The sequence below is a fragment of the Megascapheus bottae genome, chromosome 15 (genome assembly GCF_031878675.1).
Source record: "Megascapheus bottae isolate mThoBot1 chromosome 15, mThoBot2.hap1, whole genome shotgun sequence".
NCBI lineage: Eukaryota > Metazoa > Chordata > Mammalia > Rodentia > Geomyidae > Megascapheus > Megascapheus bottae.
Genome location: NC_143523.1, coordinates 23108665 through 23129528, shown reverse-complemented (window position 1 = coordinate 23129528; position 20864 = coordinate 23108665). Strand labels below are relative to the sequence as shown.

General features: G+C 39.3%; 1 protein-coding gene across 1 annotated transcript in view; it reads left to right on the top strand.

Moving 5' to 3' along the window:
- Nucleotides 1-9931: 9931 nt before the first annotated feature.
- Nucleotides 9932-20864, top strand: part of Abcc2 (ATP binding cassette subfamily C member 2) — a 51211-nt gene continuing 40278 nt past the window's right edge. Inside the window, exons 1-5 of the mRNA XM_090346088.1 lie at nucleotides 9932-9976; nucleotides 11795-11968; nucleotides 17950-18075; nucleotides 19866-20000; nucleotides 20210-20317. Coding sequence (XP_090202214.1) covers nucleotides 9947-9976; nucleotides 11795-11968; nucleotides 17950-18075; nucleotides 19866-20000; nucleotides 20210-20317 — 573 coding nt within the window. The 5' untranslated portion in view covers nucleotides 9932-9946. The remainder of the gene's footprint in view (nucleotides 9977-11794; nucleotides 11969-17949; nucleotides 18076-19865; nucleotides 20001-20209; nucleotides 20318-20864) is intronic.

Below are 20864 nucleotides of genomic sequence, written 5' to 3'. Positions count from 1 at the left end.
AAATGACTCATTTCTAATCAATGAGTTGCTGTCAAGGTTTCTTAGCATCCTTCTTCGTAAGGGCTATTAACTCCCAAAGCTGCAAATAGATCAATGATTTGCAAAAGATACTCTGGGAGGAAAAAAAAAATCTCACTAGTAAGTCTCTTGACTTCAACTGAGTTCAAAAACTCCTAAATCTCATATGTTGTTTAAATCACCGGGAGTACAGTCAGATTCTTAAAGAATGCACTTTATACCTTGAAATTGCTCAAAAGTCAATTATTGCTTTTGTGACGATAGGGCGATTATAAATGAGTCATCTGTTTGGTTATCTTTCAACTTGTTCTCAAAGGTCGCTTTATAAGTCAAAAAGAAAAGAATCTCTTATGTAAACAACACAATTGGCTCTCATGTCAAAAATCATGATTATAAGAATCGTATATTTTACTTAACTAAGCCCAAATTTATATACCTAGAATTGTACTTGCTTTTGGATGGCTGCACCTTTCACAGTATAAGATAAATAAGAATAATCATGGATTGGGCTGGGAATGTGGCTTAGTGGTAGAGTGCTTGCCTCACATGCAGGAAGCCCTATGTTTCATTCCTTGTTACAACATAGAAAAAGCCAGAAGTGGTGCTGTGACTCAAGTGGTAGAGTGCTATTCTTGAGCAAAAGAAGCTCAGGAACAGTGCCCAGGCCCAGAGTTCCAAGCCCAGAACTGGCAAAAATAAATAAATAAATAAACAAATATGGATTAAGATATCCTTAAGTGAAACAAAGGCTTTTTATAATAACAAACTCCTTTTGTAAATTAACACTCAAATGTGTCCCCAAACAACAACGGTTAACTGCTGATAGAAGCATTCCCAAAATTACTACATACATATGAGAACTTGTATAACTAACTATACAGATAAATACAGATTTCACAGTAGTCTGACAGGCATCTTAAAGATATTTGTTCAGCAAATATTATTGGACCTACTAATTTATTTTTTATTTTTTTGTAGTTTACTTTTGAATATTTATTTTATATTATAGAATTGATACACAGAGGGGCTACATGGATCAGGTAATGAGTACAATTCTTTTTGAACCATGTCTCCCCTTTCACTCTCTCCCAGTCTTTCACTCCCACTCATAAGGTATCCAGTTCATTTTAATAGTACATTTGCTAGTTTGTTATGAAACAAGTTTACAGTACAGAAATCAACAAATGTTAAAATAGTGCTTTTCCTTACCCAGATTAAACAATAACAACAAGTCAGCTTTGGCCAGGCATCATGATGTGTACCATTCACAAGTATCAAATTCCAAGCTAGTCTGGGAACTAGTCCAAGCTACCCAGAGAGACCCTGTCTCAAAAAGCAAAATCCAGGGCTGGGAGTTTGACCTAGTGGTGGAGTGCTTGCCTAGCAGGTACGATGCTCTAGGTTTGATTCCTTGGTACCACATACAGTCAAGTGGTAGAGTGCTGGCCTTGAGGAAAGCCCAAGTACAGTGTTCAGGCCCTGAGTTCAAGTCCCAGGATGGGCAAAAAAAAAAAAAATCCAGCTTTATCTTAGCAACAAATTGTTCTGATCAGCAAATTTTTCTGGTGATGCTTTTTGGGAACTTATGTTCTGTGCTATTGGCATTTTTTCCTGGGGGTAAGGGGGTTAGTTGTGGGGCTTGAACCCTGGGCCTGGGTGCTGTCCCTGAGCACTTCATTTCAAGGCAGGCACTTTACTACTTGAGCCATAGCACCACTTCCTTAGCATCTTTTTTGTAAGCTTATTTTCTTCAGTTCATTATTTCTGAAAGTAATCACTATTAACTATTTTACAAGGTATAGTGGCATACTCCTGCAGTCCAGATTAGAAGGCTGACATGGGAGGTTCCCTTGAGCCCAGGAATTTGAAAGTAACTGGCACAGCAAGCACAGAGCAGCATAACAAAACCCTTCCTCAAAAAAAAAAAAAAAAAGCGGGTGAGGTGGCTCACGCCTGTAACTTTAACTACCCAGGAAGCTGAGATCTGGAGATCAAGGTTTGAAGCCAGCCCAGGCTATTTTATGGTTACTTGGTTATTTTAAACATTGAACTTCAATATATTTTTCATTTTTAATAAACAACTTAATCTATTTACATCAATTATTAATCTATGCTTGCTAAGTAGCAATGAGTTTGATTTTTCTCCTGAGTCATTCTGAATAACCATTTCCATTCACTGAGTCACTTTATGTAATCAAGTACATTGTGCATCTCTTAACAGGATGAGAGATGAGTCACAGAGTATTTACTTACACAGTTAATACAGCGATGTGAGAAGGCAACACCATTGTTGACTTTCCCAGCTTCTTCCAGGACTTGTTTTCCTTCTTGTTTGACTTACTATAATTGAATATTATAATGCATATCATGCTAGGTGTCCTCTGAGGCTTCATGGATCTGTGTCCAAATTGATATGAGGAATTCTCAGTCATTATTGTTTCAATATTTCCCCCGTTCCTTTTGTTCTGCTTCTGCTGTTCTCATTATATGTACTTATACTTTTGGTTGTTATCCCACATTTCTTGGATATTCTGTTTCTTCAATCTTATTTAGCTTTGCTTTTCAATTTGGGCATTTTCTATTGTGATGTTTCAGTTAAGTGGCTCTTCAGAGCTGGTGCAGTGGCTCATGCCTGTGGATCAATTGGTAGAGCACCTGCCTTGAGAAAGTCCAAGTACAGTGGCCAGGCCCTTGAGCTCAAGCCCCAGGATTGGCAAAAAAAAAAAAAAAAAAAAAAAATTAGAAACATAAGATTCTTCAGCACTGTCTACTAAAACATCCATTAAAGGTTCTTTTTTTTGTTTTGTTTTGGTGGGGGGGCGGGGGAGTGAAGGGATATAGAGATATAGAGTCTTACTAGGTAGCCCAGACTAACCTCAGTTCCCAGTGTCTCAGTGAGACATTGGCTTAAAAAATTAAGTAGTTGTTCAGGCCAGGAGTTTGGCCTGAATGGATACAGAAAATGTGGTGTATATATATAATGGAATTCTACATAGCCAACGAACAAGATAAAATAATGGCATTTGCAGGAGGGTGGATGAGTCTAGAGTGAATTCATGTTGAGAGACAAGTCAAGACCAAAGGAACAAAAGGCGCATGGTATCCTTAATATGTAGCTATTAGATCCAAAGAGTATAAGAGCGAGGACTCAATAACTGCATACCCAATGCTATGGACATGGTATTGGAAATATAACTACATAGACATAAAAACCTATTACTCTATAGACATAATGTTTTATTACATAGAGTAATATGTATCTATGACATACAAACCCTCAGCCTAATTTTGATTTTGTTCTAAAATCTAAGTGCCAGTGATTGTATACAGATTCCCTTCTTGAATACTTGTTTGTTAAACATATCATTTGAAACATGATGTAAAAATCAATGTTAATAAATTCTTTAATAAAAAAAGGTAAAAAAAAAAAAAAAGTAGTTGTTCAGGCCAGGAGTTTGGCCTAGTGGTAGAGTGCCTGCCTAGCATGCACGAAGACCGGAGTTTGATTCCTCTGTACCACATTCATAGAAAAAAGCCGGGAGTGGTGCTGATGCTCAAGTGATAGAGCTGTAGTCTTGAGAAAGTCCAAGGACATCTTAATCCGTGTCATCCTTTTCAACATTCCCACCCATCTCTCCTATCTCATCCCTTCCCTCACCTTTCTTAATTTTTAATCTTTAACTGCATTCTTCCCCCTTTCTCCTTTTCATTCATCTACCCTTTTCCCCTTGTCTCCAATCCACCCCTTTCAAGTATCCATTTGTGGTGTTTATTTTGACCTTGCCCTTCTAAGGAATTACACGATTTGAGTTCTCTCTTGAATCTGACATATTTCAGTAAGTACATTTATATGTACTTACATATTACCCAGCATATTTACTTATATGTTTCTAAGTTAATTCTAGTTTCTATGTATGAAGAAAAACATGAAACCTTTGTCTTTATGGGCATGACTGGCTTAATGTAATTTTTTCTAGGTCTTTACATTTCTTTATAAATGACACAACATTTTTTTTTAATGGATGAGTAGAATTCCATTGTATATTTATATTTCACATTTTCTTGATCCATTTGCCCACTGAGGGTCATCTATACTGATTTCATACCTCAGCTATGGTGAATAATGCTACAATGAACATAGTTGTGCTGGCGGCTTTGTATCCTGCATTGTAAATGGATAAATGCCCAGGAATACAATTTCTGGAGCGTAAAGTTCTATGTTGTTTTTTGATGTATTTCCATATATTTCCAGAATAGCTAAACACATTCTTTTTGCTACAAAGATTTCTTTAGGGTTTGTTTTTGGTTCTTAGAATTTTTATCTGTTTCATTATATATCTGCTCATACATGTTGTTGACTTTGTCCATTAGAGCCCTTAGCACATTCATCACAGTTATTCTAAAATCATCATCTGATGATTACAACATACTCAATATGTTTAAATCTAGCTTTATGCTTGCTCTATATCAAAGTAGGGTTTTTTGTTTGTTTGTTTGCCTTTTAGTATGCCTTGGGATTTTTTTTCTTGGTGGCTAGATATGATATATTAAGTGCCTTTTTTTTTTCTTGCCAGTCCTGGAGCTTGAACTCAGGGCCTGGGCATTGCCCTTGGGCTTTCTCAAGACTAGGGTTCTATCACTTGAGCCATAGCACCAATTCTGGCTTTTTCTGTACATGTGGTACCAGGAAATAGAACCCAGGGCTTTGTGCATGCTAGGCAAGCACTCTACCACTAGGCCACACTTCCGGCCACACTTTTATATCTTCAAGCCAAAGGTTGAGTTTAAAATAAGCCTCACTCATACTTTCCTTCTGTTGGTGCTATACTAAATGGCTGTCTATTCCAGTGGTACTTTATTGATACTTTGTCAATACATTCAAACTTTTCCTGAGAAAGACTTGTATCTAGGTAATATTAAGGAACTTCTGTAGTCTTATGCTTTAGTGCTCTGGGTTCCCAAACTGGAGAACTCCCATGTATTTGTTTAAATTGTCTCTGCATTTTACAAAATTTGGTCTTTATTTGACTGAACTTCTGATCTTCCTTCCTAGTATAATCTAAGTTTCTTAAGCTTCATTACCTGCAACTAATAGACATCTCCAATAACAGTAATGTAAATTCCATTGGCTCTTGCTTTCATCAGTTCATGTAGGCATCCAACCCAGCAAAAAAGTAACCTTCCTACTCTGTTTTAGTTAACTACTACTGCATTCAAAAAGCAGCTTAGCCAAGCACTGGTGGCTCATGTCTCTAATCCTAGCTACTCAAGAAGCTAAAATCTGAGTATCACAATTGGAAGCCAGCCTGGGCAGGAAAATTCATGAGACTCAACCTCCAGTTAACCTGGAAATAGAGCTGTGGCTTAGGTGGTAGAGCACTACTCTTGAGCTAGCTTAAGGAGAGTGTTTGGGCCTTGAGTTGAAGTTTAAGAACTGGCATGCACATATGTGCCTAACATTAAGTGAAAACAGTTTATCATTTCTCATAGTTCAGTCTGTTGATGGGATGGTTCTTCTGCTTTTGCTGGACTTCCTCATTTCCTCATGTGTCTCTAGTCAGATGATGAGTCAGCTGAGGAGATGGTCCTGCATGGCCTCATTCATCTTTTGGGGCCACAGCTGTAATAGCTGAGAGGACTTACCCAGTCTCTCTCCATGTGATATTTTTGTCCATGTGATAGCTAGTCATTTGATAATTAGTCTTAATCGTGGTGAAAGCATCCCAGCAGATGGAAGAAAAATATTCAAAAACTGGATTTTAGGTCCTTACTTGTCCACTGTCACTTCTACTACGTTCTCCTCAATGACTAGTAGTGTGGTCTAGTGGTAGAGTGCTTGCCTAAGATGCACAAAGCTCTGGGTTCAATTCCTTGGGACCACATACACAGAAAAAGCCAGAAATGGTGCTGTGACACAAGTGGTAGAGCACTAGCCTTGAGAAAGCTCAGGGACAGTGCCCAAGCCCTGAGTTCAAGCACCAGGAATGGCACAAAAAAAAAAAAAAGTGAGGAAATAGACCACTTCTCTTGCTAGGAAAAAGTGCAAAAAAATGTCAGTTTATCAGAACTGTTCTAGGTACTTATCTTTTTTTCCTTTGGTCAGTCATGGGGCTTGAACTTTGGACCAGGGCTCTTAGCTCTCTGAGCTCTTGAGCTCAAGGCTAGTGCTCTACCACATGAGCCACAGCACCACTTCTGGCTTTCTGGTGGTTAATTGAAGATAAAAGTCTCACAGACTGTAGTGTGTGTACTGGCTTTGAACCCCAATCCTCAAATCTCAGCCTCCTGAATAGCTAGGAGCCCCTGGCACACAGCAGTACTTGTCTTCTTCAATAAAATAAATGCTACCCCTTCTAGTGGACCTTTGTACCTTCTTAAGATATAGCCATTGTTTGTGTTCAGTGGAACCATTTTCTGTAAACCCCTTTGATTCCTGTCTTATACAATATTACAATGTCTACTGCTTAGCTGTCTTTATTGGATACTACTGTCATTTCTGATTAGGGACTGTGACCAATGTAGCAGAGCCCTTTAAAAATTTTGTTTTCATGCCTCCATAAGAAAGTATAGAAACTATCTTAAGTATGATCTGATCTTATGTGATCAGATCAGGATGTGACATCCTTTCTGCCCTACCTTTAACATCTTATCCAACATATACTTCATATACTTTATCTTCTCTTTGAATTATTAATTTCAGTCCAATATTTTGCACAATTCCTCTGCATATGCATTTTATCTTCAATTTCTTCTGTGAGTGTAATGCTCTATAGACTGTGTTCCATTTTATCCAGAGTCCAGTTCACATCAATTATTCACTTTGTATTTGTTTCTCAGCTTACAAATAGGCTGAAAATTAAACCAAATAAAGCAAAAATAACAAAAAAAAATTTTGTTGTCATGCCTCCAGACCAGCATTTTACTGGTTTATTAGAGGTGAACTTTTTTAACCAAGCTGAATTTGAACTGTGATCCTCCATATCTCAGCTTCTTGAGTAGATAGGATTATAGTTGTAAGCAACCAACACAGCTTCTTTATTCTTTTTTAAAATCTACTTGTTTTAATTTTTGTTAAGAAATTGAATTATTTGCTGGGCGTCAGTGGCTCACATCTGTAGTCTTGCTCAGGAGGCTGAGATCTGAGGATCATGATTCAAAGCCAGCCTGGACATCTATGAGATTCTTATCAACAATTAACAACCAGAAAACCAGAAGTGGCTCTGTGGCTCAAAGGGTAGAGCAGTACCCTTAGACTGAAGAGCTTAGGGACAGCACTCAGGCCCAGATTTCAAGCCCCACAGCCACAACAACAAAAAAAAACATGCATTAGCACCAGTGGAAATTTTATCATTTATGAATGCATGGTAACACAAAGAAGTACTGGTTGGCCTTAGTGCAGACATTAAAGCATGAATTAAAATAATTATGTATTAAAGTAGCATATACATCATTCCATTGTTAATTAATCTGTGTTAATGTGATCTGCAGAGCAAAGAAATAATGAATTTACAAACATATTCACCCATCAGGAACACAAAGTTGGCTTTCCTCTATTAAGTTTGGTATTCTCATCTCAATATGAGATAAAACCATATATGAAGACTAGGAGCATGGCCTAGTGGTAGAGTGCTTGCCTAGCATACATGAAAATCCAGGTTCAATTCCTCAGTACCACATACATAGAAAAAAGCGAGAAGCTATACTGTGGCTCATGTGGTAGAGCTCTAACCTTGAAAAAGCCCAAGGACGGTACCCAGTCCCTGAGTTCAAGCCCCAAGAATGGCCAAAAAAATTTTTCCTATTCTATTCTTAAAAAATGGCTCTATAAAAAAATGATCCTGGGACCGGGAGTTTGGCCTAGTGGTTAAAGTGCTTGCCTAGCATGCATGAAGACCCGGGTTCGATTCCTCGGTACCACATACATAGAAAAAAGCTGGAAGTGGTGCTGAGGCTCAAGTGGTAGAGCTCTAGCCTTGAGAAAGTCCAAGGACAGTGCTCAGGCCCTGAGCTCAAGCCCAGGACTGGCAAAAAAAAAAAAAAATGATCCTACATATGATAACACATTAGTGTAATCTAACTATGATTTGTTGGGGTTGACCAGATAGTTATTCCTCTATTGACTGCCATTTTCCAAAAATTATTCCAGTTCATCTTTCTAAATTACTCTTCATATTTAATTATACTTTGTCTATTCAGATTCTAGTATTTATTGTGCAACTATTGTTGTATTTACTATTACCAAGAGAGCCATAAAAATACTGTGCTTAGGAAATGGAGCTGTGGCTCAAATGGTAGAGTGCTAGCCTTTCAACAAGCAAGTTCAAGGACAGCACCCAAAGAAAGCAAGCCCCAAAACAGACAGGCATACAGACACACAGACACAAACACACACACACGCACACACACACACACACACAGAAAATACTGTGCTTAGCTAGATGAGGTACCTCACACCTGTAATCCTAGCTACTCAGGTGGCTGAGGTCTGAGGATTGCAGTTCAAAGCCAGCCAAGGCACAAAGTCCGTGAGACTCTTATCTCCAATTAACCACCAGAAAAACCAGATGTGGTGCTATAGCTCAAGGGTTAAGGTGGTAACCTTGAGCTGAAGAGCTCAGGGACAATGCCCAGGCCCAGAGTTCAAGTCCCACAACTGACAAAAAAAGAAGTACTGGACCGGGAGTTTGGCCTAGTGGTAGAGTGCTTGCCTAGCATGCACGAAGACCCAGGTTCGATTCCTCAGTACCACATACATAGGGGAAAAAAAAAAAGCCGGAAATGGTGCTGAGGCTCAAGTGGTAGAGCTCTAGCCTTGAGAAAGTCCAAGGATAGTGCTCAGGCCCTGAGTTCAAGCCCAGGACTGGCAAAAAAAAAAAAAGAAGTACTATGCTTAAATGAATTTAAGAGTTAAAACTAATTTTGTCCTATATTGTCTGATGACTTTGAGTTCCTTGCAGAATAGTGTGTGTGTGTGTGTGTGTGTGTGTGTGTGTGTATGTGTGTGTGTGTGAGACAGAGAGAGAGAGAGATCATTTTAAGTAAATGATTATAACTGAGTTCTGCTATGTGGTTTCAGAAGTATGTTTGCATTTGTGTTGATAAGCAACTGTTTCCACACTGTCCTCCAATTTAGAATGTTTTCACTTTAATATTTTGGGGAGAATATCTTATTGTTAATTTGACATACCCCACATTAAAATATGTGATTTTCTAGAAAGAGGACAAAGTGGGAAGTTGTTGCTAAATAAGCATAAATTTTCAGTTATATATATACATATATATAGATATGGATACATATATCTATATAGATATAGATAGATATATATGTATATATACAACTGAAATATATATATATATATACAACTGAAATATATATATGTATATATATATATTCAGTCATGGGACTTGAACTCTGGGCCTGGGCGCTGTCCCTGAGCTCTTAGCTCAAGGCTACCTCCCTACTCCTTGAGCCACAGCACCACGTCCTAGATTTTCAGTTTTGAGAGGTCAAAAATTCTTCAGAATTCACTTAAACTGCTGAACTATATACTTAGAAATGATTAAGATGGGGCTGGGTGCTAGTGGCTCACGCCTGTAATCCTAGCTACTCAGGAGGCAGAGATCTTACATCCCTTAGTGACTCCTTTGATACATAGTGACACTGGAGGTTTGGGGAACTTTAGAAACTAGTAGTTTAATCTGTTCCTGAAAAACCCCAGGTCACATGTCTATCCACTAGGATGAGGTAGGCATGCATCCAGGCAAGGTTAACTATTAATTGTTGGGATGAAAGGTCAAGGGGACCTACCTTTAATTGGAGCATCAGAATGGGAAGAGCACCTCAGTAGCTACAGTCCACCTTCTTGAAGGAAAAGAAAAAAGAAGAACGCAGCCATAGACGTCTTCAAGAAGTTCTCCAAGAGTCATCATGGAGAACTTCTGTAACTCTACTTTTTGGGTGAGACATTTCATTTATTCTCATTGTTTCCTCTTTTCAAACTCAGAGTAGGGGAGTATTTTGTTAGGGTAGACATCAAGAAAAGTTAGCAGTGAAATCGGGTTTCTGCTCAGGCTTTTGACTGAAAAGACAATTCACACTGCCTTCGGAGAGTATGTCATCTGGGCAAGATAACAGAATTTATTATTTAATATGTATTAACGAGTATCTCAAACTTTTCTTGCTAACTACAAAATTGCTTTCTCAACAAAGAAATGGGGGGGAAATCTTTCCAGCTTCTTTGGTGACAGTAATGACAATTGTACACCTTGGGGGCTAGGAAGAAGCAGAGAAGTTCTATGAGTATTGTTGAACTCTGTTGACAATAATATGATAATAATGTATTCTAGAGGAACTAAAAACTAATAGTATAGATCAGAAGTAAAGATGAGGGTGGGTGCAAGTTTAGGCATTCTGAGATCATTTTGGACAATCAGAATTGGGCAGTACTGTTTTTTTTTGAGAAGGTAAGGAAAAAGCACTAGTGAAGGAGCAGTCAGGTTTTGGCAAGTGTAAAGAATAATATAATACTTAGAAGCGTCAGCAGAGAGAGTTTCAAGGCAGAGGGCAGCCACCATTACCAAGTGGCTTAGTGAAGCTGGGTGCCAGTGTGTCATACCTGTTTTACCTAGCTATTCTGAAAGCGGATAATTGGAAGATCTCTGTTCAGGCCAACCTGGACAGAAAAGTCAGGGAGACTCCATTCATCTCCAATTAATTAGCCAAATGAGTGGAGGTGTGGCAGAAAACGAAGCTGAGCCTCTTCTTGAGTTCAAGCCCCAGTGTTAACTATTAAAATGAGGGAGGGAGGAAGGGAGGGAAGGAGAGAGAGCGAGAGAGGTGGGCGATAGAGAGAGAGCGAGAGCGAGAGCGAGAGAGAGAGAGAGAGAGCGAGAGAGAGAGAGAGAGAGAGAGAGAGAGAGAGAGAGAGAGAGAGAGAGAGAGAGAGAGAGATTGAGATTCTAGCATTGTCAGATGAAACCAGGATATGAATACCACTGGAAGGTGGAGTTTAATAGACCCTGCTTTTTTTATTTCCTATATTTTTTCTTTGTAGGTCCTGGGGCTTGAACTCAGGACCTGAGTACTTCTTTTGCTCAAGGCTAACACTCTACCACTTGAGCTACAGTGCCGCTTTTAGCTTTTTCTGTGTATGTGGTACTGAGGAATCAAACACAAGGCTTCATGCATGTTAGGCAATCATTCTACCACTAAGCCACATTCCAGCCCTCAATTTTTTTTTTTAATAAGCCCTTTGGACTATAGTAGGCTACCTGTCATACAATGACTAAGAATTCTGTTGACTGGTGTCTACATGTTTGAACATTTGACTTGAGTTCATCTAGTGCTAGAAAACCAATAATAATATAATTTCATACCTAGGTAGATATTCTCCCCTACTGGATTGAGGAATGGTCCCTCTTCTTAAAATCTGGCAAATGTTCTACTCAGAAGAGCTGATATAAAAATGTACTTTATCTAGTACAACTGGTATAGAAATAACAGGCAAATAGGTGCTTACAGAGATGGCTAGAAAAGTCATTAAACATGAAGTAGAGAGTTTATATAAATGAGGATAAACAAGAAAATACAGAGAATTCCAGTTTTCGTATTTGGGCTGCCCAAAGAAGCATTAATTTAAAGGGTAAACTGGATGTATATATGGAGTTGAATTAAAAAGATTACTTAGAAGCAGTGAGCAGTGGGCTGTGATGGGGATGGGCTTGTTTTTGTTTTTTTTTAAATGCATGTATCCAGTAATATTTTATACATCCTCAGAATTCCTCATACCTGAATTCCCCGGAGGCAGACCTGCCACTCTGTTTTGAACAAACTGTTCTGGTATGGATTCCATTGGGTTTTCTTTGGCTCCTGGCACCTTGGCAACTTTTCCATGTATATAGATCCAGAATGAAGAAATCTTCTATAACTAAATTCTACCTTGCTAAGCAGGTACAGTAACCAATTTTCAAACTTATTTCTTTGTGGCACAAGATTTTCTTTTGATGGTGTCATCTTTCTTGACTTTTTTTTTTTTTTGATGATGTCTTCTTAAGTTTTCCCAGGTACTACCTTGCCAGACAAAACCATGCTTTGGGTCTGCCCAATGCCTTACTGGTCTCCTGCCTTACTTCTTTGTCAAAATAGTATGATTTTACATGATAACAGTGACTTTTCAGTCCTATGGATTTAGGGAGCCAAGACATAAATCAAAGTAATGCTTCAAATTGTTAGTATTTCTTCTGTAGTTGGAAAACAAACACTGGATCACCTGTCTTAAAGCTGTCCTAATAAATCAGCAGTTCAGCCAGCACTTACCAAAATGTTAAAATGAATTATATAATGCATCGTTTACACCATATAAACAATACAATCATGACTCATCTTTCAAACTTGGATCAAAACTAGAGTTTTCCTCTCATATTGGAGGGAACAGGGGTTGTTTGAGTATAACCTCTGGCAAGGCTGAGTGGGGAAATAATGGAAGGGGTATGGGGTATGCCAGAGAGCTCCAGAGGAACAAAGAGGCATTAACTCAGGAAAGGTTCTTGTAGGACATAAAATCTTCAGTGAAAGTTGTGAAAATAATCTACCATCTGGGCTGGAAACGGCGCCTAGTGATTAACGTGCACACCTAGGATGCACAAAGCCCTGGGTTTGATTCCCCAGAACCATATACGTGGAAAAAGCCGGAAGTGGCACTTTGGCTTAAGTGGCAGAGTGCTAACCTTGAGCAAAAAGTGTCCAAGGACAGTGCCCAAGACTGGCAAAAAAAAAAAAAAATCTACCATCTGCTTCATTTGCTAGGGGTCTTCCTTCCTTCCTTCCTGGGGCTTGAACTCAGAGCCTGAGCACTGTCCTTGGTCTTTCTCAAGGCTAGAGCTCTACCACTTGAGCCACAGCACTACTTCCAGCTTTTTCTATGTATGTGGTACCAAGGAATCGAACCCGAGTCTTCATGCATACTAGGTAAGCACTCTACCACTAGGCCAAACTCCCAGCTGGGGTTTTCTTTTTAAAAATTTTATGTCTTCATTTTTTTTCCCCAGTCCTGGGCTTAGGCTCAGGGCCTGAGCACTGTCCTTGAGTTTCCTTGAGGCTAGAGCTCTACCACTTGAGCCACAGCACCACTTCTGGCTTTTTTTTTTCTATGTATATAGTACTGAGGAATCGAACCCAGGTCTTCATGCATGCTAGGCAAGCACTCTACCACTAGGCCAAACTCCTGACCCTTAGGTCTTCATTTTTAAACAAGATTTTAGAAAGGCAAATTATATTTCTTTCCTCTGTGAACGTACATATCTGTGAACTAGTAACTGAACTATAATTTAAGACAGGAAAAGGATTGCCATAGAAAGTGGGTTTTACATAAACATTTTAGTATGAGGGCTCAAAATGGGTTTGTTAGACTGGGAAGGAAAAAGAACAGTCTCTGGGAATTGGAACAGATTTACTTTCTCCCTTGTTGGCCTAAATATCCATCATAGGACCTAACGTGTATTAAGCACTGATGTTAGAATTCAATATTTGTTGAACTTTTATGTTAAATTCACCCTAGGAAGCAGGAAACTGATGGCTCAGGCCTATATCCTAGCTACTCTAGAGACTGAGATCTGAGGATCACAGTTTGAAGGCAGCTGGGTAGAAAAGTCCAAGACTCTTACCTCCAATAAACTACTCAAATAAAGGCAGAAGGGGTGCTGTGGCTCGAGTGGGAGAGCACTAGCCTTGAGCAAAAGAAGCTTGGGATAGTGCCCAGGCCCTGAGTTCAAGCCCCAGGAAGTGAAAAGAAAACAAACAGAAAACAAAACAAAAAAAAAAATCACCCAACGACGACTAAAGATTATGTCCAGAGTTTACTGGACTCTAAACATTCTGAACAGTTAAATTAGAAGGATATTTTTTTTTAACTTCTAACAAGAGGCTAGGTAATGAGCAAACTAATATTCCATCCTAATAAAAAAAAAAAACTAATTTTAGCCAGGCAGTAACCCTGTAATGTCTGTAATTCTAGCTACTTGTGAAGCTGAAATCTAAAGACCACCATTCAAGACAACCCGGTTCAAGACAGACTTTCCTAAGTCTGTGAGACTATTATTTCCAACTAACCAGCAAAAAGGCAGAAGAGGAGATGTGGCTCAAGTGGTAGAGTATTAACCTTGAGCAGAAAAGCTAAGAGACAACACCCAGGTCCTGAGATCAAGCCCCAGTACTGGCACCAAAAAGAAACAATTTTGAGGACCATTTTATTGATAAATAACATTTCATATAATTATCATTGCAATATAATTCAGTGTTTCAGAACGTTCAAAGATATGAACAACCATTACCAGAATCAAAGTTTAGAACATTTTCAAAGTCTTTTGAAAAGAAATTCTTTGTCTTTTATCTTTTCCTTTTCTTTGTACTTAAGCAACCACTAACCTACTTGCTGTCTGTAGAGATTTGCATATGAGTGGAATCATGGGCTATTTCGTCTTTTATGACGGTCTTTAAACTTACTAGCACAATGTTTTCAAGGTCTATACTTCTTGTAACACTTAGCAGTACTTCATTCCTTTTCAGGGAGGAATACTATTCTTTTGTGTGAGTATACTACATTCTGTTTTAACTCAAAAGCACAAATCTCTATACAGAAAAAGAAAAGCAATGCATTATCTCTCCCCCTCCCCCTGCAAGTAGCAGTCTAGTCACTCTAACCTTATCTCTGGATATTAATTTATAATTTTAATTTATTAACATCTAATCTGAGTGTGACAGGTGTAAGTTTTGCTGCTTCTTAATATTTTCAAAATAAGTGTTTTCTCAAGATAATCAGAAATAAAGCCAGGCGCCAGTGGCTCACACCTGTAATCTTAACTACTCAGGAGGCTGAGTAGTTCAAAGTCAGCCCAGCATGAAAGTCTGTGAGACTCTTAACCTACAGAAACCAGAAGTGGCACTGTGGCTCAAATAATAGAGTGCTAGCCTTGAGCTGAAGAGCTCAGGGACAGTGCCTAGGCCCAGAGTTCAAGCCCCATGACCGACAAAAAAAAATCAGAAATAAAATTATAATAACATTCTTCTTATTATTTTTTTAAATGTCATTCATAGGGCTTGAACTTTGGTCCCTGAGCTCTTTAGCTCAAGGCTACTGCCCTACCCCTGAGCCACAGGGCCACTTTTGGTTTTGTAATGGTTAATTGGAGATAAGAGTTTCACATTCTTTAATGCCCAGGCTGGCTTTGAACCTTGAACCTCAGATCTTAGTCTCCTGAGTAGCTAGGATTACAGGCATGAGCCACTGCTCCTAGCTTCCAATTCTTCTTATAGAACCCTGATCGAGAATCCTGAATTTGATTTTATTTTGCCCCTTCTTTTTCTATCTACCTTTGGACTTTTTCCTCTCTGCCTCTCCTAGATTAAGGTTACGTTTGTTGGGTTAATGTTACCTTTGTTATTTGGTCTTCGCTGTGTTGTTTATCTTATCTGGATTTAGTTAACCTTCTTGATTAACCACTAATTTATTTCCAAGATCTGTTTATTTAAAGGTACATGCTTAGTAAATCATCTAGCGCATAATAGGAAGTCACTGAGAGAACGGATATTGAACTCTCTGAATGGGTTCTCCTTAATTTGTCCCTTCTCCTCTCTCTTTTTTTAATCTTTTTTTCTTTTTTCCTCCCTACATTCTAGATTTCCCTAATATTTTCTTCCAGTTTTTCAAAGGAACTTTCTTTTAGCAGTTAGCAATATATAATAATTCTTCCTGATTTCTGAATATGCCTTTTATTTTAACAAAGCCACTATTTATGGATGCAGTGTCTCCTCAAGTCTTACATTAATTTTAAAATAATTTAACATTCTGTTCTGTTCACTTTAATCATTTCTATTCGTTTAATCTAAGAACCAACTATTGTGTTTAATTACCTTCTCTGTCTTCTTTGCTAGTACTGATTTTTTTTTTGTAGTGATAATTATTTTATTTTTGGCCAGTCCTGGCTTGAACTCAGGGCCTGCGCACTGTCCTTGGGCTTTCTCAAGGTTAGAGCTCTACCACTTGAGCTACAGCACCACTTTCAACTTTTTCTATGCATGTGGTACTGGGCAGAATTGAACCCAGGTCTTTGTGCATGCTACCACTAGGCCAAACTCCTGGCCCCTAGTATTGGTTTTTTAAACTAGAAATGTCTAGTTATGTTTGCATTTACAAGTTAAAGCCCATGCAAATTAACATGTAGGGAAGATATAATTAACATGTTGTTATAAAAATGGAGGAGAGCAGAAAAGGAATAGGCTGGACTGGATCCTCACAGGCGAGGACTGTTTATTGAGGAACAGCGATGGGCTGTGGGATTAGAGGTTATGCATCTGAACTGGGATAGGATCTGGTTTGGAGTTTTTTTGTTTTGTTTTTGTTTTGTTTTTGCCAGTCCTGGGCTTGAGCTGAGGGCCTGAGCACTGTCCTTGGACCTTCTCAAGGCTAGATCTCTACCACTTGAGCCACAGCACCACTTCCGGCTTTTTTCCATGTATGTGGTACCGAGGAATCGAACCTGGGTCTTCGTGAATGCTAGGCAAGCACGCTACCACTAGGCCAAACTTCCAGCCCAGGACCTGGAGTTTTATGGGGTCTGATCAATGAGGCAGAAGTTAATGCAAAAGCCAATGGTTCAAGGGAGATGGAGGCTTTCCAGTTGGGCCCAGGATGGGATGTTTACAGCTAACCCTGCCGGAGTCAGACCCTCTGTACTTTTTTTTTTTTTTTTTGTCAATAGTGGGGGCTTGAACTCTGGGCCTGGGCTCTGTCCCTGAGCTCTTCCGCTCCAGGCTAGTGCTCGACCACTAGCCACAATTCCACTTCCAGTTTTCTGGTGTTTACTTAGAGTTAATAGTCTTACAGACTTGAGAATTTAGTGCCCGGGCTGACTTGGAACCCAAATCCTCAGATCTTAACCACCTAAGTAAGTAGGATTACAGGTGTGAGCCACCAGCGTGGCAGTCTGTACTTATCTTTGATGGCTTGCTTGGTATCTGTATGCACCTGGAAAAACAGCATGGGAGTCAATCCTTAACATATAGCTAAAGAAGATCCCCTTGCTAATACTTAAGTTGGCTTCCCATCCAACCTCTCCCTGATGTGAGGCCTGATTGTGAGCTCTGTGTCCTAGGCAAATATCTGTGCTACCTTTCCTCAAATGAAGATGTATTCCCTCTAAAGCACCAATACCCACACTGTCTACACAGCCCTCCACTTGAAGGAGGAGAGTATTTACTTAGTGTAGTCTGACCTATGGAGGTGATTGATATAGTTGTTGTTATTGAGTTTGTAGTAATGGGATGTGGTAAAAAAAAGTGACTAACATAATTATACCAGAATTATTCCTATTCCTGAGAATGGAGTCACCAAATCCAGCCTCACACTTAGCATTTCTTAGAAATATTCATCAATAGCCAGGCGCAGTGGCTCATACCTGTAATTCTAGCTACTTAGGAGGCTGAGATCTGAGGATCCCTGTTCAAAGCCAGCTTGGGTATTAAAGAACATGAGACTCATCTCCAATTAATAGAAAATAGAAAATGGGAAGTGGAGCTGTGACTCAAGAGGTAGCATAATGGCCTTGAAGCTCAGGGACAACTCCCAGGCCCAGGGGTAGGGCAGTAGTCTTGAGCTGAGGAGCTCAGGAACCGTGCCCAGGCCCAGAATTCAAGCCCTAGGACCCAGGCCCAGAATTGATCCACAAGGGAGGAGGAGGACGAAGACGAGGACGAGGAGGAGGAGGAGGAGGGGAAATATTCATCAAAACATACTTGGAACTGAATTCTTACTTGAACCATATGTCTATTCACTTCAGAATATTCATTGTGTGGTTTGAATCTCTGTACACTATCTTCCCCATTCATTTCTGGAAACCTGAAACAGGATCTTAACAACCATCCTTTTTCCTTTTCAGGTACTTGTAGTGTCTCTTCTTATACTAGCAGCAATAGAGCTGGCCTTTGTACTCACAGAAGACTCGGGACAAGCGATTATCCCTCCTGTTAGATATACCAATCCAATCCTCTACCTGTGCACATGGGTAAGGCCTATCACCATTTCTACCACATTTATCTTCTATCTACCCATTGACATCTAGCTGAAGTGTACTTTTCTGTGGTAAAATTATATTCAATTCTATCTGTATTTCTCAAGGATTTATAGGGAAGCAAAGCTTAATTATAATGTTTTAATGGAATAGAACTTGGATTTCAATCTTTTGAACTCTAATTTTTAGAGCTTTCTCTGATATTGTGTCATTATATTTTTTCCATGTAAGGATCATAGATGAGATTTGTGTCATGATATAAAAGAATTAGAGGGAGGATAGATGTGATGATTCTTTTTTATAATCTCAGCTGTTTGGGAAGCAGGGATATGAAGATCAGGGTTTGAGGTCAACCCATGCAAAAAGTTAATGAGACCCTATCTCAGAAACAAGCTGGGCATAATGGGTCATCCATATAATTTCAGCTACATGGAAGATGACTATAGGATGATCACAGTCTGAGATTGGCTCTAGCAAAAGCAAGAGACCCTATCTAAATATAAACTAAAGCAAAAATGGGTTGAAGTATGGCTCAAGTGTAGAACACTTGCCTAACAAGTGTTGGACCCTGATTTTAAATCCCAGGTATGCCAAAACAACACTTTTTTAAAAAAAATGTTTTAACTATTGTTTTAAATTGGTTGGTGGCTAGCCATAGATCACTGAGTTTTTTTTGTGAAAACTTTATAGCAAAAATTTTAAGCATGTTTTTTGAGGTCTTTATAGTGTTTGAAAACAACATTTTTAATCTATTTTCCAAAACTTACTTAGAATTACAAACTTCCTTGAAAAAAAATCAGAGAACATCTTGCAATTAGAGACCTACACTCACCCAGCAATGGTCTGCTGAGACTGAGTAGAAATTGATCCTTTAGAGTATTGGAAGCAAGGCCCTTGATCTCCTGGGCTTGCATTTGTTTCATATCATGACCTTCCAGTTCTACTCTGTGCATTTTTGTTTGCTACTACTATTGTAGAATAAGCAGAGAAGGATCTAGACAGTTGTGTACTGGGCCTAGTTCATATACAACTTTTTATTTAGTGATAGGTTGGAACTCAAAATCTACCGTAGCAAGAAATACTTATACCAGGAAAATTGGCAAATGATGCAAGCCAGAGGTTTTTTCCCCGCTATCCTGGTTTACTAGAGTAGCACCTGATCTAGGAAACGTAACAGCTAAGTGAGATGATACAAGGTAAAGTTTGGTGTTGTCAGAATTAATTACCCCAATATTAGCAAGTGAGGATATGGAAAAATTATATATATTCATCAGAATCTGCCTTACCATTGAATCTTGGAAAAGTTTTTGTAATTCTCAAAGTAACTTCTCTAAAACGCACATTGACCATCTTGTTTCTTGGCTAACTTCCCACCAAAGGTGGTGAATAGAGATGAAGCACTGGAAGAAATGAATTAGATAGCATCCATGAGGAAATGGGCAGTGTAACATTCACATGCCCTTTGCCTGACCACATATCAACAATCTCCTTTTTTTTTGGCCAGTCTTAGGGCTTAAACTCAGGGCCTGAACATTGTCCTTAGGCTTTCTCTGGGCTCTACTACTTGAGCCATTTCCAGCTTTTTCTATGTATGTGTACTGAAGAATTGAACCCCAGTCTTCATGGATGCTAGGCAAGCACTCTACCACTAGGTCAAACTCCCGGCCCAACAGTCTCCTTCTTCAGTGCTCCTTTCTTCTCACTTCAGCTGACACCCTTCTCCCCTCCTTTCCTTGGTTAGTAGTGACATTATGTTTCAGAACTTCATGTCAATTTCTCTCTAGCTCCTGGTTTTGCTGGTTCAACACAGCAGGCAATGGTGTATGCAGAAGAATTCCTGGTACTTGTCCCTTTTCTGGATTCTTTCAATACTCTGTGGCACTTTCCAATTTCAGACAATGCTTCGGGCACTCATACAGGTAAGCAGGAAAGGGAAGATAGCATGAGGAGGTACTTCTGGGCAACTTCTAAGTCACGCAAAGGGTATTGAGTAATTTGAGTTCCAGTGTAGAATTGTATTGGAGGAGAGGTGGTTGATAACTGTCTTTAATCATAAGTACTAATACATATGGGCTGTTTAGACTTGGATAAAAGGCTCATTTTTTTTCCCAACCCTTTCCCCCTATAGGACAGCAAGTCTAATATGGTCTATTCCTGCCTGTACTTCATCTTCTATGGATTCCAGATCCTGATCCTGATCCTTTCTTCCTTCTCAGAATCAAGTGATTTAGCACATGTGAGACTCTTAAGTATGCCCATTTCAGGGGCCAGGAGTTTGGTCTAGTGGTAGAGTGTTTGCCTAGCATGCACAAAGACTGGGGTTTGATTCCTTAGTACCACATACATAGAAAAAAGCCAGAAGTAGTGCTGAGGCTCAAGTGGTAGAGCTCTAGCTTTGAGAAAGCCCAAGGAGAGTGCTCAGGCCCTGAGCTCAAGCCCAGGACTGGCAAAAAAAAATTAAATATGCCCATTTCATATACTACTTCACACTTAACAAATGTAACTTTAGATGTCTGGGTTTTATGGAAGTCCTATGATCCTCATATAATGTACAGCTACAGAGCTGGGAGTTTGGCCTAGTGGTAGAGTGCTTGCCTAGCATGCACAAAGACCGGGGTTTGATTCCTTGGTACCCACATACATATCAAAAAGCCAGAAGTGGTGCTGAGGCTCAAGTGGTGGAGTGCTAGCCTTGAGAAAGTCCAAGGACAGTGCTCAAACACTGAGCTCAAGCCTAGGACTGGCAAAAAAAAAAATGTACAGCTTGAACATCCCTAATCTGA